This window comes from Danio rerio, chromosome 22, assembly GCF_052040795.2.
Source record: "Danio rerio strain M-AB ecotype USA chromosome 22, GRCz13ab, whole genome shotgun sequence".
Lineage (NCBI taxonomy): Eukaryota > Metazoa > Chordata > Actinopteri > Cypriniformes > Danionidae > Danio > Danio rerio.
Genome location: NC_141042.1, coordinates 5,990,801 through 6,008,347, shown reverse-complemented (window position 1 = coordinate 6,008,347; position 17,547 = coordinate 5,990,801). Strand labels below are relative to the sequence as shown.

General features: G+C 34.0%; 1 protein-coding gene across 4 annotated transcripts in view; it reads left to right on the top strand.

The window, feature by feature from the left end:
* podxl2 (podocalyxin-like 2) overlaps window positions 1–17,537 on the top strand; it is a 43,991-nt gene extending 26,454 nt beyond the window's left edge. For 2 of the 4 annotated variants that reach the window (XM_087303450.1, XM_087303449.1), the window contains exons 4-10: window positions 1,179–1,349; window positions 5,454–6,067; window positions 9,368–9,442; window positions 11,456–11,612; window positions 13,746–13,807; window positions 13,898–14,077; window positions 15,712–17,537. In XM_087303450.1, the coding sequence (XP_087159576.1) occupies window positions 1,179–1,349; window positions 5,454–6,067; window positions 9,368–9,442; window positions 11,456–11,612; window positions 13,746–13,807; window positions 13,898–14,077; window positions 15,712–15,924 (1,472 nt within the window). In that variant the 3' untranslated portion in view covers window positions 15,925–17,537. The remainder of the gene's footprint in view (window positions 1–1,178; window positions 1,350–5,453; window positions 6,068–9,367; window positions 9,443–11,455; window positions 11,613–13,745; window positions 13,808–13,897; window positions 14,078–15,711) is intronic. The other 2 variants (XM_087303453.1, XM_087303451.1) reach the window with 1 other exon arrangement.
* Window positions 17,538–17,547: the final 10 nt, after the last annotated feature.

Here is a 17,547-nt window from a genome sequence, read left to right as displayed (position 1 = left end):
TTCCATCCATCCATCCCTCCATCCATCATCCATGAATGCATCCATCATTTTGTTTTATCTGTCTCTGTCTGTCCATCCATCCTGAAATTTTATCTGTTTATCATTTTGTTTCATCCGTCCATCCATCCATAATTTTGTTTTATCCATCCATCTTTGTTTATCCATCCATCCAGTAATTTTATCTGTCTATTTGTCTATCTCTTTGTTTTATCCATCAATCCATCTTTTTTGTTTATCCATTCATTCATTCATCCAGTAATTTGATCTGTCTATATCTCTCATTTTGTTTTATCCATCTATCCATCCATCCATCATTGTTTTATCTATTTATCTATCTAACCATCCATCCATCCATCCATCTTTTTATTCATCAATCCATTCAGTTGTTTTATCTGTCTTATCATTTTGTTGTATCTATCCGTCTGTCTGTCCATCCATCCAGTAATTTTATCTATCTGTCTATCATTTAGTTTTATCCATCCATCAGTCATTTTGTTATCTATCCACCCATCCATACATTTTTTATTCATCCATCCAGTAATTTTGTCTATTATTTTTTTATCCATCCTTCCAGTAATTTTATCTGTCTATTTGTCTATTCTGTCTATTCTTTTTGTCTATTCTATTTGTTTTGTCCATCCCTCCATTTTTTTTGTTCCTCCATCCATCCATTCATCCAGTAAGTGTATCTATTTGTCCATCGTTTTGTTTTATCTATCCATCCATCATTTTGTTTTTTCTATCTATCCATCCATCTGTTTATTCATACAGTACATCCATCCAGTAATTTTATCTGTCTATTATTTTGTTTTATCCATCCATCCATCCATCCATCCATCCATCCAGTAATTTTATCTGTCTATCATTTTGTTGTATCTATCTATCTGTCCGTCCAGTAATTTTTATGTGTCTATCATTTTGTTTTATCCATCCATCCGTCCATCTGGAATTTTTTTTCTGTCTGCTCACAGGAGTGTTCAATCCTCTGTCATTTCACACATCCTCCACCTGTCTTTAATTAGTGTGAAGTCCTCCAGCACCCTGATGCTTTTCATTCCAAGTCAATAACAGTTCAGTAATTGAACAGAGAGCGGAACAAGTCCTCTGCTTCTCCAGAAATCATTTGCGTTATAGTTCTCTGCTTTCAGTGATTGAACTATGTGTTTTTACATTCTCAGAGCGCTGTCTGATGCCCAAGAAGGTTGGACCTTGTCGTGGGGCGATCCCTCGCTGGCACTTTAACCCTGTCACCAAGAAGTGTGAAAACTTCATATTCGGGGGCTGCAAAGAGAACCACAATAACTTCCTGACACTGGAGGAGTGCTCCAAAGCTTGCCACACAGTCTTGGGTACATTGTTTTTTTATTATTACATCAGGTTTGCTTAACAATATTTGGATGTATGGTCTCTCTCCTACTGATACTAGACAACATCATAGAATGTATGTAAATGCTAACAATACATGCCCACTCTAATGATGCCCTGTTACCTCTATTAACTGGGAAAAAAAATTGGATTTCGGTCAATAAACGTTAAAATTATCGGTATCACATCTAGGATAAGAAGGAATATAGGTAGATTTCTATAACACCCTGGATAAGTGTCTGCTAAATGAGTAAATGTAATGTAAATGTAAAGTTAAAATATACCACACAAACATAATAAACAAAACAGAACAATTCGGAAATAGTTTACTTAAATATTACGGTTATCGGTATTGCATCAATCATAAAAATGTTGTATCAGTCAAATTATTTAACCTTCAGTGCTATGTATATGCTCGCTACAAACTAAAAATGAGTTGGTAAATATCGGTCACTTAAATATTAAAATTATCTGTATCAGATCAGTCATAAAAATATAATATCGGTTAATTTCTGTAACCGTCAATGACATAAACTACTCTAATTTCATACCACAATAAGACCATAAGCAGAAAAGAAGTCATTGGATATCGGTCACTTAAATATTAAAATTATCGGTATCAGATCTGTCATAAAAATATAATATCGGTCAAATTCTGTAAACATCAATGTTTAATGCTACTCTAATTGTACGACACTAAAACCACAAACAAAATAAGTTAGAAGATATCGGTCACTTAAATATTTAAATTTTCGGTATCAGATCAGTCATAAAAATATATCAGTAAACTCCTGTAAACATCAATGATATAAACTGCTCTAATTTTATACCACAATATCACCATAAACAAAAAATAAGTTATCAGATATCAGTCACTTAAATATTCAATATCGGTATCAGATAAAATAAAATCTAATAAAATAAAAATCTTGTCAAATTCTGTAAATTTCAATGTTATAGCTACTCTAATTATACCACACTAACACCATAAATAAAAGCAAGTTATCGGATATCAGTCACTTAAATATTCAATATCGGTATCAGATCAGTCATAAACAAAAAAAAAATCTGTCAAATTCTGTAAATTTCAATGTTATAGCTACTCTAATTATACCACACTAACACCATAAATAAAAACAAGTTATCGGATATCGGTTATGTAAATATTAAAGTTATCAGTATGCTATCCGTCATCAGATATCACTGAAATGTTATTCAAAGTTATAAGTTATAAAAACAATATCTGTTAAGTTCTGTAAAGTTCAATGCTATATGCTACTTTAATTATACCACAGTAAAACCATAAACAGAAATAAGTTATTGGATATCTTTCACTTAAACATTACAATTATCGGTATTGCATCATAAAAATATAATCATGGTCAAATTCTTCAACCTTTAATGCTATATGCTACTCTAATTATATCACACTAAAACCATGAGCAGAAGTTATTAAATATTGGTCACTTTCGTATAAAAATTATCGGTCATAAAAATATATCGGTCAATATCTGTATCCATCAATGATAGAAGCTACTATACCACAAGAACACCAGTAACAGAAAATAAATATCAGATATTGGTCACTTAATATAATATTAATATAATAACCACCAATTTTTGTAACTTTCAATGATATGAACTACGTTTTTATACCAGAAAACACCATAAACAGAAAATAGATGTCGGAAATCGGTCACTTAAAGAATACCATTGTAAGTATAACATCACTCATAAAATAACATAATCAGCAAATCCTATCATCAAAGTGTAAAAATAAAATATTTTAGGGTCACAGAGAAAACCACAATAACTTCCTGACACTGTAGGAGTGTGCAAAAGCTTACGGCACAGTCTCTAGAACATCGCCTTTATTATTACATCCAGTTATGATAAATTGCTTGATACAGTGTAGATGTATGGTCTCTCTCCTGCTGACACTAGACAATAGCAGTGCTCATTACAGCTCGTCTCAGTGTGGCGGTGTGTGTGTTTCATGAATAATCAGGCTGCAATAGAGAGCTCTCGGCCCCTGATGTGTGTTGTGCCAGACGCAGGTGCAATACTGCAGTGCAGCTGCTCAGATCTGCTGTACTCAAGAAACTGAATAAGACGCTGTACTCGCGTCGCTTCTTACTACACCACATCCTACTCTTTATGCTGCCAAAACCACATTTTCCTAAGCAGTGTTTATATAATCCTCGACTTTTCATGTACCACTTCATAACAAGCTATCCTGTTAGTTCAAGCTAAATGTTTATTATGCTAACATATTATTTACACTGTGATGTAATGCTTTGGCATCATTGACAGTATTACTGCAAACATCCACCATAAAAAGTCAATATCTGTAACACTAATAGGTGATTTATGTAACCGTTAATACAGTATATAACTAATTATACCATACAAACACCATAAGAAGAAAAAAATTAAATATCGGTTCTTATAAATGTAATAAAATGCAGTTTATGTAAGCAGCATTACCTTACATAACAAGTTATGCTGTACAAACATCATAAGCAGAAAAAAAAATTGGATATCGGGTCTTAAAAGTTAAAATTAGGCAATTTATGTAACCTGCAATACAATATATCGCTGATTATGCAATACTAACACCATAAGAAGAATATAAAATTGGATATCGGGTCTTGAAAGTGTAATAATAGGCAATTTATGTAACCTGTAACACAATGTTTCACTAAATATGCCATACCTACACCATAAGAAGAAAAAAAAATTAAATATCGGTTTTTAAAAATGTAATAAAAATGACTTATGTAACCATCAACACTATAAATATCACTAATTATACCGTACCAACACCATAAGCAGAAAAAAAAAATTTATATCGTGTCCTAAAATGCAATAATAGGTTATTTAACCATAAATACTGTATATCACTAATTATGCTGTACTGACACCATAAAAAGAAAAATAAATAAATATCGGTTCTTAAAAATGTTATAAAATATGATTTATGTAACCAGCAGTACTATATATCTCTAATTATGCCATATAACAAAATTTAATATTGATCACTTAAACATTAAATTTTTTGGTATGACTGAAGTCATAAAAAATGTAATAATGGTTACATTACGGTTATATTGCTACGCTATACCAATATTATTATATTATAGAATTATAAGGTATTATAGGTTGATATCTGTAACCTTCAATACCATAGGCCACTTTAATTTTTCCATACTAACCATAAATAGAAATAGAACAAATATTGGCTGTATCGGTTTTGTACACATTAAAATTATCGGTTTTACATCGGTTTCATTAAAAAGGGATTTTCTCTAAAACTCTTTACATTACATTCCACTGTTATTATACCATACGAACACTATAAAAAGGAAAATATCGGTAATCTGTAAACGCATATCGGTACCACATGAACCATAAGTCTCGCAATGTCAGTACTACTCAATAGTTTTTGCTATTTTAATTATACCACATTAACAAAAAGGTAGTTTTTTTTTTTTTTTTTACAATTATCTGTCCAGCGTCAAACATATAAAGGCAATATCGGTTGATATCTGTAACTTTCAACAGTATATGCCACTCTAATTATACGTATTATCAACTGTAGTGTTATTATGATATACCATAGGATTAGCATAGTTTAAAAGCGATAATTACTTTTTTTTAAGTGACCGATATTTAATATTTTTTTATCAATTCAAGTTTATTTGTATAGCGCTTTTTTATTATTGTTTCAAAGCAGCTTTACTTAAGTGCACATTATTGCGTTACAGTCAAAATCCGAAAAGTTAAGGTTTTTAGTTAAATTAATAATTAATAGCATTTAATAGTTCACGTTTTATATATAAACATAGTTAACTTGCAGTTACTTAGGTGATGTTTGTGTGTACAATAAAGTGTATTAAGAGTATGTGTTGTCCTTTTTCTGTTTATGGTGTAGTGTGGTATAATTAGAGTAGTATATAACATTTAAGTTTACAGTTGTTGACCAACATTACATGTTTAATGACTAATATAATATTGATGATTTTCAATTTATCAAAATATGTTTTGAATTCGATCTCTGACACCATTTTTTCCTCCTTTATTCATAGATTTCAGTGCTTCATCCCCAGAACCACCATCTTTGCCTCTTTCTCTGAGCCTAAAACCAAGCGCAACCAACTCATCCTCAATCGTCATCCCGACAGCCAAACCTGTGGATCCAGAGCAATGGGAGAGCGACTCTGAATCCAGTGGCTTCCCAATTCACCCCTCCCCCATTTCATCAAAACTAGACTCCGCCCACGCCACAGCCACACCCACCATCTTAGGCCACACCCCAAAGAATCAGCCAGAGGCAACGGCAGGACCTGACAGACCCACACAAGCGCCGACGGCTCCTGAAATCGGACCCCTGCCCAGCCGGGAGCCCCTGCAGCCTGACGAGGCGCACCGGGATGATTCTGAAGAGGATGATGAAGAGCAGGTGGAGTTTCCTACAGAAGCAGAGGATCAGGAGGAGGATGAGTGGAGGTATCTGACACCGCTCACGACAGGGCCATCGTCAGCTCCAGCTTCAGATCTGCCGCCGGTGGTTTTTACTAAAACAGCCTGGCAGGGGGCGCCGATTGCTACGACTGAGGATGAGGAGGAGGTGGAGCTTCGACATGGCGGGACCGAATATCTGACTGAAACAGAGCTTCATGACTCGCAGGAGGCCGAACAGGTAATCAACGAGAGAAGATAGAAATGAATTGTGCTGTGGTTAAGTTTAAAAATTTAAGGAATTAGTAGGGCTGCACAATGTAGACCGTTTGAAAGTGAAAGTGGTGACATGGCAAGTATGGTGACCCGTAATTTGTGCTCCGCATTAAACACTTTCAAGTGCGCACACACACACCCGGATCATTTTGAGGATTGTAAACAATAACAATGGTCCTAATGTTTTTTCAGTTTTACTTTTTTTTTTAATTTCCATAGTTTTTCGAGAATCTAAAATGTCCCACACATTGATAAGTAATGCTATGGTAGCTTTTTTAGTGTTATGATTGAATTGCCTCTTGTTATAGTTTGGTAACATGAAGAAATGTTCATGGGCCAATGACATCACTACATTTAAATAGTGTACATCAAAAAACTATAATTTTCACAATATTATATGCAAATTTTTTATCGTAGATAGAGATAGGATGAACTAAATTTGTTTTATGTTCAAAGCATATGTGTGTTAAATGAATAGCTTGTTTATTCAAATCTGACCACTCGTAAACCCTTACTATATTTAACACCTTCTCCCCAGTAGTTGTTGTTCTGCTATTGGCTAAAGCTTCATATATATATATATATATATATATATATATATATATATATATATATATATATATATATATATATATATATATACGTATGTATGTATATGTGTGTGTAAATATATACACATATATATATATATATTTAGTCAGTATATATTTGTTTCAGAACCTGGTGCGTTTCCCCAGTTTGCGCGGTTCATTTGGCATATCTGAATCCAGCAATTGTGCTCGGATCTGCGCCAAATCAATCAGTCCGAGATCGCCTGAATAACGTGATCTCGATTCAAGTGAAATGAACTGTGGAGCGGATCGACTGTAGTGAGAAAGCAATATGATCTAGTGAAGTAACGAACCAGGCTACATCATAGTGTATAGTATGGATATGTAATAGCCATATATACGATTATATGAAGAGAGAATGATGAGTAGGGCGGGATGTCATCCATACTGGTAAATCTGCGTTTCATGTTGAATATGAAAGCGAACGCATGCTGAACTATTAACAAAAGCTGTTTATCCATTAAGAAAGTTGACTGAACTGCAGTCTTGGTTATTTCTCTCTGTAATGTCAAGCCTAAAATGCAGAATTCTAGCCAAGTTTTACCTTTGATTTATATTTGATGACGATGGCTGTTGGTGTCACCATTCAAATCGAAAGCACAGCATTTCGTCTATTGCTCATTGTCATAAATTAAAATAAGGACGCATGACAGCTGAGCGGGACGTTGAAAAATAAACCCTGAAACTGTCTAAATGTGACGAGAGTTTAGTCGTATGTGACTTGTTTTAGCTATTTTGGTCCGTTTAGAAACTTTGCCATGTAAAAGCGAACCGCACCAAGAACAAAAATAAACATTTGAACCATTTTCATCCCTGTTTCGGAACAAAACAATCAATCTACAGGCATAAAAGCACTCTAAGTTACTTTTGTTCAACCAGTAAGATTATTTTGACACAATCTGAAAGGACTCTTATAATTAGACTAAGATAATTAGATGATGTACAAGAAGGAAAAAAAAAAAACTCACCTTTTGTTAACGTTTGAACAAAAAAATTGTCAGAATTTGCCAGGGGTATGAATCATGCCGTGTTTGACTAAAAATATTGGTGGACATGATGAGCAATATTTTATATAAAAAAAAAAAATAGATTTTTTAACTTTCCTTATCCTTTCCTTATTGCTATCTAGCAAATTACTGAAAACAATTACATTGTTGCTTCAATAATCACTCTGGTAATAAGAAGGCCCAGAGAATTCCGCAGATTTTTATCCCATCATTGATTCTGTTTATTTACTTGATTAAATGTGTGTAAATCTATATTTATACAGTTTTTAAATTAATTACAGTATAATTATTGACTAATATGAAAATGGTCATGTAATTAATTTATAATACAGTTTGTAAAGTAATATTTTCTGTCTTTTAGTAGATATATTACATAGAAGACTTGCTTTGTTTACCAAATTAAGTGGGTCTAATTCATACCTGTCAACATTGGGATGTGAAAATAAGAGATATGCCCACTATAATAAGGGATACCACCGACCTCCTATAAAAATCCCCAAATTACTAAATATGCTCATCCGTAGCTGTTTTGTTGTAAATAAACAGTTTAAAAGTCAGTAATATGTTTTATTATTATTTACAAAAGAAAAAATAAATAGTATACATTAGCAGCAAATACATTAGCAAACAGCTCAGCTTATTAAAATAATAGCTATTATAATGAAATAGAATCAAATTTATTTAAATGTTAAAAAAAACATTCTGATTAAAGAGCAACGAATGAATGATTTATTTACATTTTTTTATTTGATTACATTAAATAACAGGTGTCACTTTAAAAATGCACACATCTAACATTAAAATGAAAGCATTCGACTGCTTTCCTAACGGTTTATGCTTATTTAGGACAAAATTACTTGTGTTTGACATCAACATCTTTAGATATTAATATTAATAATTATGTGTATATGTCTGTTTAAACACACACACAAAACACAGACTTTTGCTCCGCTTCAAATCACGAGTACAGAATCTGTTTGGGAAACAGTCTATTTATCACAATGGAGCGCGTCAGCTGACAGTCACGCACCTCTATATGACTGTTTTGAGGATTGGATATAAAGGGGGGACGACACTTGTAATGAAATCATGGAATCATGTCGTTTTTATGTTTATTTCAAAGTGTTTTAATGCCTTAAAGCGAAAGCACAGAACGCATTTAAGAGCAAGGAGGGGCCCCTGGTGGTTTGGCGGTATGGGTTGCGTATAGGGAGGCTCGACTCTGTTTATTTGCCACCCTTCAGAGAAAAACTGAAAATAAGAGAGAAATACGGGAAAATACCTTTACCGAATCATAGTGGAAAAGAACTGTAAAATACGGGAGAATCCCGAGAAAAACAGGAAGGTTGACAGGTATGGTCTAATTGGATTTGCATTGTTGATACTCCCAAATTAATTCAGTGTAAATCTGCATATTTTTAACAAAATTCTGCGCAGAAATAGCTAAAGATGTCCGCAGATTCTGTCTGGCCCTAGTAATAAGTACGCTTTAGTACCATTTTCAACTTTTAAAAAAGTTGACGAAACAAGTTAGCATTTTTGGGGTATTTGTTATTTAAATCTGTCACTTGTTTGGATGAAATATGCTGTGTCCTGACGGAAGAGATTTTATATTCAGCTCTCCTCGTATTCCTCCTGTTTGTTCAGGTGATTTGCGTGGACTGGAGCAACCTTGCAGGAAAAGGCTATGTCATTCTCAACATGACCGACAACTTTGACTGCGTGAGTCCATTTTTAACACACACACACACACACACACACAAACACACACACACACAGACTAACCTTAAATCAACCGTGTATTATTCTGGCATAAGCAAAACAGACTCTTTCCATCGTGATTTGATGTAATTCCTCTTAATTAAGGCTCATGTTTCAGCACTGCAGCAGAAACGCTGAACATTGCAGGAAGATCTGAGTGTCTGAAAGCTGCTGACGATGTTACAACATCACTAACACACACACACACACACACACACACACACACACACACACTGTGTGTTTATTAGCAGACTGAACAATCCTCACACTTGCTGGCCTTTACAGAGGACGACACGCGTAACTATAAGATTCTGCATATTGTCTGTTAGGTAACAACACTGTGAACACATTTTTAAATATATCTAAATATTAATCTATGTTTAATATTTGCGACAAACAGATGCACAAACACACACACTCACACAGACAAACACACATCCACACACAACTACACACAAACACAAAGATTAAAAGACATACGAAAACACAAATACACACAAACATACAAATAAAACAGAAAACAACGGACACGCAAAAACACACTCAAACACACACAAATAGAAGCTTACCAAAACACAAACACACATGCATATTCAAACGCACACAAATAAAAACATACACAAATACAGTCATAAAAACACACACACACACACACACACACACAAATAAAAACATACACAAACACAGTCATAAACACACACACACAAATAATAACATATACAAATACAGACACACTAACACTCGCACACAAATAAAAACATACACAAATACAGACACAGTAAACACACACACACACACAAATAAAAACATACACAAACACAGTCATAAACACACACACACACAAATAATAACATATACAAATACAGACACACTAACACTCGCACACAAATAAAAACATACACAAATACAGACACAGTAAACACACACACACAGACACACACACACACACAAATAAAAACATACACAAACACAGTCATAAACACACACACACAAATAAAAACATATACAAATACAGACACACTAACACTCGCACACAAATAAAAACATACACAAATACAGTCATAAAAACAGACACACACACACACACAAATAATAACATATACAAATACAGACACACTAACACTCGCACACAAATAAAAACATACACAAATACAGACACAGTAAACACACACACACAGACACACACACACACACACACAAATAAAAACATACACAAACACAGTCATAAACACACACACACACAAATAATAACATATACAAATACAGACACACTAACACTCGCACACAAATAAAAACATACACAAATACAGACACAGTAAACACACACACACACACACACAAATATAAACATACACAAACACAGGCAACACTCACACAGGTAAACACACACTCAAACAAATGCAGTCAAATACACAAACAAAAACATACCTAAACACAGACACGCATACATACAAACACACATAGTCAAATACACAAATAAAAACATACCCAAACACAGACACACACACACACTCAAACAAAGACAAACATGCACTTACTGTAAATACACACTAATACACACCAACAGACACACTCAAAATAAAAACACAGACACGTACACAAACACACTTAAATACACACATAGCCACAGACATACTCATACAAACTCAAGTACACACAAATAGAAACATACACAAACACACTCCAATACCACCAACACACACACATACCCACAGACACACAAACGCACACTCAAGTACACACAATAAAAACACATGCAAACACACACATACTTAGTCACACAATCTCAAATACACACACACACACACACGTATTCTCAAGCACACACAAATTTAAACATACCCAAACATAGACGCAAACACACACTCTCACAAATACACAAGTTTAGTTCGCATCTTTAAATAGAAATACAGTGTGAAGGTTACAGAGAGTTACATTCCTCGTGTGTAAAGTGTTGTTGTGTGTTTCTGTCAGGATGAGTTTCGTATGGAGAGCGGCGATCGACTGCTGGACCTGCTGGAAAACTCTTTCTCCAGAAAGATGAACATCCCGCAGGGCTCGTGGCTCGTCTTCCTCAGCAAACCCTCACAGCAGGACCACCAGCTCCTCATGGCCTTAGCCAGCGAACAGGGTAACACACAAACATAAACACTCTCACTCTATACACAAAAACGCTCATTTGGAGCCAAGAAATGGAGGAAAAACTAGTGGAGGTTTGACAGGAGCACCCGTGTCTGTTTGACGTTTCATACTGCAAGTTAAAAAAGAAAGTTGAGGAGAGATTGCTAATTCCCTTCAAACCCAGCTGATTAAACATGTACACATTCTATCCCATATAAGGCCTCTTTCTAACAAAAGATATACCACGTGTTTTGGTTGTGAGACATAGTTTGGCCGAAGTTGTCGGCGATTCTTTCTATTGTAAAGTCATGCAATGTGAATGTCCCTGTCGCCGATCCATCTTGCAGTGTAAACAAAGCAGCGACAAAACGCTAGCACGAATGGTCATGAGCATGTTTCCTTAATATCTGCAAACATATTACAATATTTTTATGCTTTAGAAGAATTAAACACAGCACCTTTAAATAAATGAACCATCTGCACACTTAAAAATTTTGAGTTAAATCAACTTAACAGTTACCAGTTACAATGTGTTTACTCATTCAATTAGGTAGTCAACTTGTTGCTTTTAAGGCTACGGGTTCACTCACTTTTTAAAGTAAATAATCACTTTTTACAGTGTATACACTTACTAAACAACTCTACTAGTTGTTTGGTCTCTAGGTTTGGTGTTTGTTTTAAGCTGTGAATCACTTGTAGGCTTTTAATTTCATGCTCTACATAAATGATAAAAATAGCATGTATAATCTCACACATCTCTGCTCAGAGCAGTAGCGCTTATTGCAATCAAAGCCCCATTTGCTCATATTTATAGATGTAATATGAACTTGACTAATATGAATATATATATATATATATGTGTGTGTGTGTGTGTGTGTGTAATAATACACTTTCAAATGTAATATACATTTTATATTAAACATATTTAAATTTATATGTACATTTAAAGAGACAATTACAAATCAATAAGTAAAACAAAAAGTAGAACGACTAATAATAATAAATTTAGTCTTTTGGCTGAGGAAGTGTGGTTGTGTGCTTCGTTTTCCGAATAAACTTCCTATTATTTTGTTTATTAAACTAATAATTTACCAAGAAAAAAATGGTAAAAAAAAATATCAAATGAAATTTCTTATAAAACAGATAAAATTTGGGATCTATCACCAAACAATACATGAAGATCAAAATAAATGTGTCCGACCCATTTCCGTTCTCCCAGCTTACAATCAAATTGAAGAACAAACTCAATACAAAACACCAAAAAATGTGTTTAAACTAAATAAAAATCATTTTCAAAAATGGTTACAACAATAACTCCAGAGTAGACATGTGCCTGTATAAGATTCTGAGCGTACGATAAAAAAATATTTCGATTTGACAGTATTGTGGTGGTTTACTGCTCTAAAATATGTTCTTTTAAAATGTCTGGGTACAAAACAACTTTTTTTCCCCCCATTGAACATAATACATTTTATTTTGAGAAACAATTATTTTTTGTAACTAAACATGTCAGGCTGAATAATTCATATGAATCGTTGACTCCTGCTGTCTTCGTTAGTTTCAAAAACACAGATTTCTTTAGCATTTAAAACGGCATCTTTGAAAATATTTTTCTGCTGGAGATACTGTTGTCCAAAAAAATAAATAAATATAAAATCTTACATATTAGGAACTGTATAGCAGAAAACCTTGACTTTTTTTAATATGAACTACAGTATTGACCTTATTCTAAAATGTTCCATGCGCCTGTTTTGGCGATTGTTTTAGAACTTCAGATTCAGTCGTCTATGGGAGAAATGACTAGGAATAATAAACGGCAGAAAACGGTCAAACTACTTGCTCTACAAACAAATGTTTGCATGACTATACAGACCAAGTAGAATAATATAATAAGGAAATATCAGTTTGCAACATCAAACAGCGACACGAGCAGTTTCTAATGTCTAAAAATGAATGAATGAAAAGTGAATGAGACCAGAAGTCTCGAGCCAAAAAGATTCAAATGGCTGCGCCCTCTTGTTGACGAAGAATAAGTTGAATATCTTGAAAGTAGTTATCATCCCATGCCTACTCCAGTGATCTATCATTTACATGTATAGTATTTTGAATCTAATTGTCCTTTCCTAATTTCTTTTCCCCAAAGAAATCATCCCACCAAAAGACGTCCTATCAATGCTGGGAGAAATCAGGAGAGGTTTGAATGAGGTGAATCTGAAATGAAGCTAATAATAATAAAGATAAAACTAAGTTTTGATTTTATTTTTGTATAATACACGTCATCATTTCTCCTTTCAGATTGGAATCCAGAATTATTCCAGCGTGTCCGCCTGCCACTCGAGGCCCAGTCAGACGCGCAGTGACTACGGGAAGCTGTTTGTGGTTTTGGTAATCATCGGATCCGTCTGTGTGCTTATTATTGCTTCAGGCATCATCTATATCTGCTGGCAGCGCCGTTTACCCAAACTCAAGAACATGGTAGGTCATATACACGTTTACTTTAACCCTTGTAAAGACAGCAGGTCCTTAACTGTAGTTTTTAGTTAGGGTTGATGCATTTCAAGTGATTTAACCCTCAAAATTAATATACTTTTGGGGACTTTTTTAACATGAACATTTAAACAATAGAATGTTTACGCAGTACTCATTGGGGTCCTTTTGGACACATATTGAGCATCTTAAGTGTCAAAAAAATTCCCAATCAATTAAAATAAAGTAATAATTATTTAATAAAACTTTGAGAAGGTTATATTTATATATTTATTTTTGTCCCATATCTCATACACGTTTCAGGACTATATTTAATCATTGAACGAATTTACTCCAACTGACAGCCTGAATGTTCATTATCTCACCTCGAAGTGAAAGTTTTTGTGAGTAAAATTAATTTATTTTGCTTAAACCTTTACCGAAATATTTATACTGGTTTGTTGGTCATTGTTTTAGTAACCACAAAATATATATCTCTAAAAAAATGTTGCTATTATTTTGTAATTTGTAACCATCTTTACATTTTTTTAACACATATTATACATTTTACACATTCTGTCATTTTTAGATCCATGTACTACTGTGTGTAGGGATGGGATGATAACCGTTTTCAAGGTATACCACGATTTGGAAAAGTCAAGGTTTTAAAACTGCTAAATTTTCTGCTATACTATTCCTACGGTATATGTAAGATTTTTTATTTATGATTTTTTTTTCTTTAGGACAACAGTATCTCTAACAGAAGATATCCAAAGATGCCGTTTTAAATTGTAAATCTGTGTTTTTACAATTAATGAAGTTACTGATTTATTTAGCCTGACATGTTTACTACTCCAAAATATTTTAAAAGTTTCTCAAAATAAAAGTGTTCAAAGGGGAAAAAAGTTTTAGTTTCTTACCCATACATTCAAAAAGAATATATTTTAGAGCAGTAATCACAATACATTGAAACTGTAATAATTTTTATGCAAGGTTATTATACCGGCCTATGCCTATGTCAGACCTTTAGGTGTGAGAAATACTTTATATTAAGTGCCACAAATTTTTTCACATTTTTCTCCCTCACACATTTTTTAAATGTTCATAAACATACTCAAAAATCATTTATTTTTATCTTTATAGTGTAATATTTATGCTCCTAAAAATATTTATATTATTTTTTGTTCAAAATGTGACTTAATTTGTGAAATACAAAAAGTCTATATACACACACACGTAGGAAATAAATTCAATTTCAGTCATTCAGTCATTTCAATTGGCTTTATACTGGAAAATATCTGATTTCATTATTAAATCTATATAGTAATATATTGAATTAATGAATTAATGCTTCATTGTACAGAGTACAAGGAAATTACTTTCTTTGCACATGAAGAGAAACTGCACAAAACAATAAGATAAATGCAATAAGTGGCCAAATAAGTCATAGGAAGCACACGGAAGCTGAGCGCACATAAATCCACAGATTTCTAGCCCATCGTTGAGTATTTATTTACTTGAGTAAATTTATTATTTCTAAGATTTTTTAAATGGATCGCGTCTGTTAATGAATTCACTAACCTCAACATTCCCCAAGTTAAGTGTAGTTTTGATTAATCTGACTGTCTCCTCTGGTTTGCCAGTCGCGAGGTGAAGAGCTCCACTTTGTGGAGAACGGTTGCCATGACAACCCCACCCTGGACGTCACCAGCGACAGCCAATCGGAGATGCAGGAGAAGAAACACAGCGCCAACGGAGTGGCGCCGGGCGGCGACGTAAGCAGCGGCTGGCAGGTGCTCGTTAACAAGCCCGGGAAAGACGAGGAAGACAATCAAGAGGAAGACACTCACCTTTAATCCCGCCAAAACAGCCCGCAAAACGGCATGGAAAAAAGCAGCATCGCATTAAAGACTACCGAAGGCACAAAACATTTTCAAGCTTTCCCCTCACCGAACCATCTGCTGTAGAAATGTGACGTCTTTTGGCTTGTATGACGTTTCCGTTTATCTCTGCATTGCTCAATTCAGACGGACTAATAACGTGCTTTAAAATGCGGGACAATTTACAGTGCAGGATTTATTTCAATCGAATGTGTCAAACAATCATTGTAGAGTTTAAAATGAGAGATTAATTGTTGCTTGCACTGTTAAAGCAATAGTTCACTCCAAAAAGGTGAATTATATTGAATTTATTCGCCTGAATGTTGCTTCAAACGTGTTTGCTTTACTGTGATATCAAAAAAAAAAAAAAAAACATGAGACTTTAAAGAATCTTCAATAGCTTTTTTTCCCCCTCGTATAACCTGGTCAGTGCCAAAAAAACAGAACTCAGAATTCACTATTTTTTAATTATATATTAGGTTTGTTTTTATTATTTTAAACAATGGCAGCAAAACTAAAGTGATCTCTAAAAAAATAGCTTGGTGAAGATTCTTTACATCTTATTTCACAGAAAAACATGTCTGACCTAACATGGGCGATTAAAATGGCGACTTTGGGGTGAATTACAGAAAAACACGAGTGTACTTGAAGACGAAGAAAAAGAGATTGTACCAAGTTTTTGTTGTTTTTCTTGAACTCTATCGCTACTAATACACTTAATCACCGTCGATTTTACATATTTCAGTGCAAGTATTTACAATTAAGGCTGCGTATTGTGTTTTACATGCTGAATGCTGGATGGACGCCTACATGCCTTGCTCTTTTATCGTGCATCGGAATGGCTGCTCCGTACTGGATTAGTATTGCTATTTGAGTTTTTTTATTATTATTATTATAAAAATCGCACCTTTAACATTGCTCAGCACCAACGGCCTCCAAAGCAGATCAAGATTCTTCTTACGAAAGGAGTCTTTCGAAATGTCGAATGGAGCTAGGTAATGATCTCTTTGTGTTTTCTATACATGTGCTCATTGAAGTTGTTGAATATTTTAAAAGCAAACAGTGATCTCACACACACACACAAAAGAAAGTGTCAACTTAGCTAAAGATTATCTTGTTTATGATACAGTCTATTTGTCAAATATTATTTGTCGCAATAGAAGGCTTTTCTTTACTCCTTTAAAGTGCATGAAACACTGTAGTACAAGAGTCTATGCACAGGTCAGGGGTCAAATGATTGTACACAATTTAGCAAACGTGAACAGTTCATGTTAAATGGTTATTAGTGCTCCAGAACTCTCTATATAACATACTTGCATACTATGTTTCTTTAATAAGCCTTGGCGTAGGAGATCTTTTAGTTAGCGCCAGTGTGTAGAACGCTTCAGTTTTGTATCTTCCTGTCATGGTACCAGAGCTATTAGCATATTTGCACTTTTCCCCCCCTTTCCCCATTTTGATTTTGTACCTCAGACTGCTGTATGTATCTGATTGTAAGGAGATTTAGATCTCGTCGTTTTCTGGTAATTTTATGTTGTCCCACCTCTTAAAAAAACGAAAGGCAAAAAAATAAATGTTTTGAGAAGTCTCGTCTGGTTC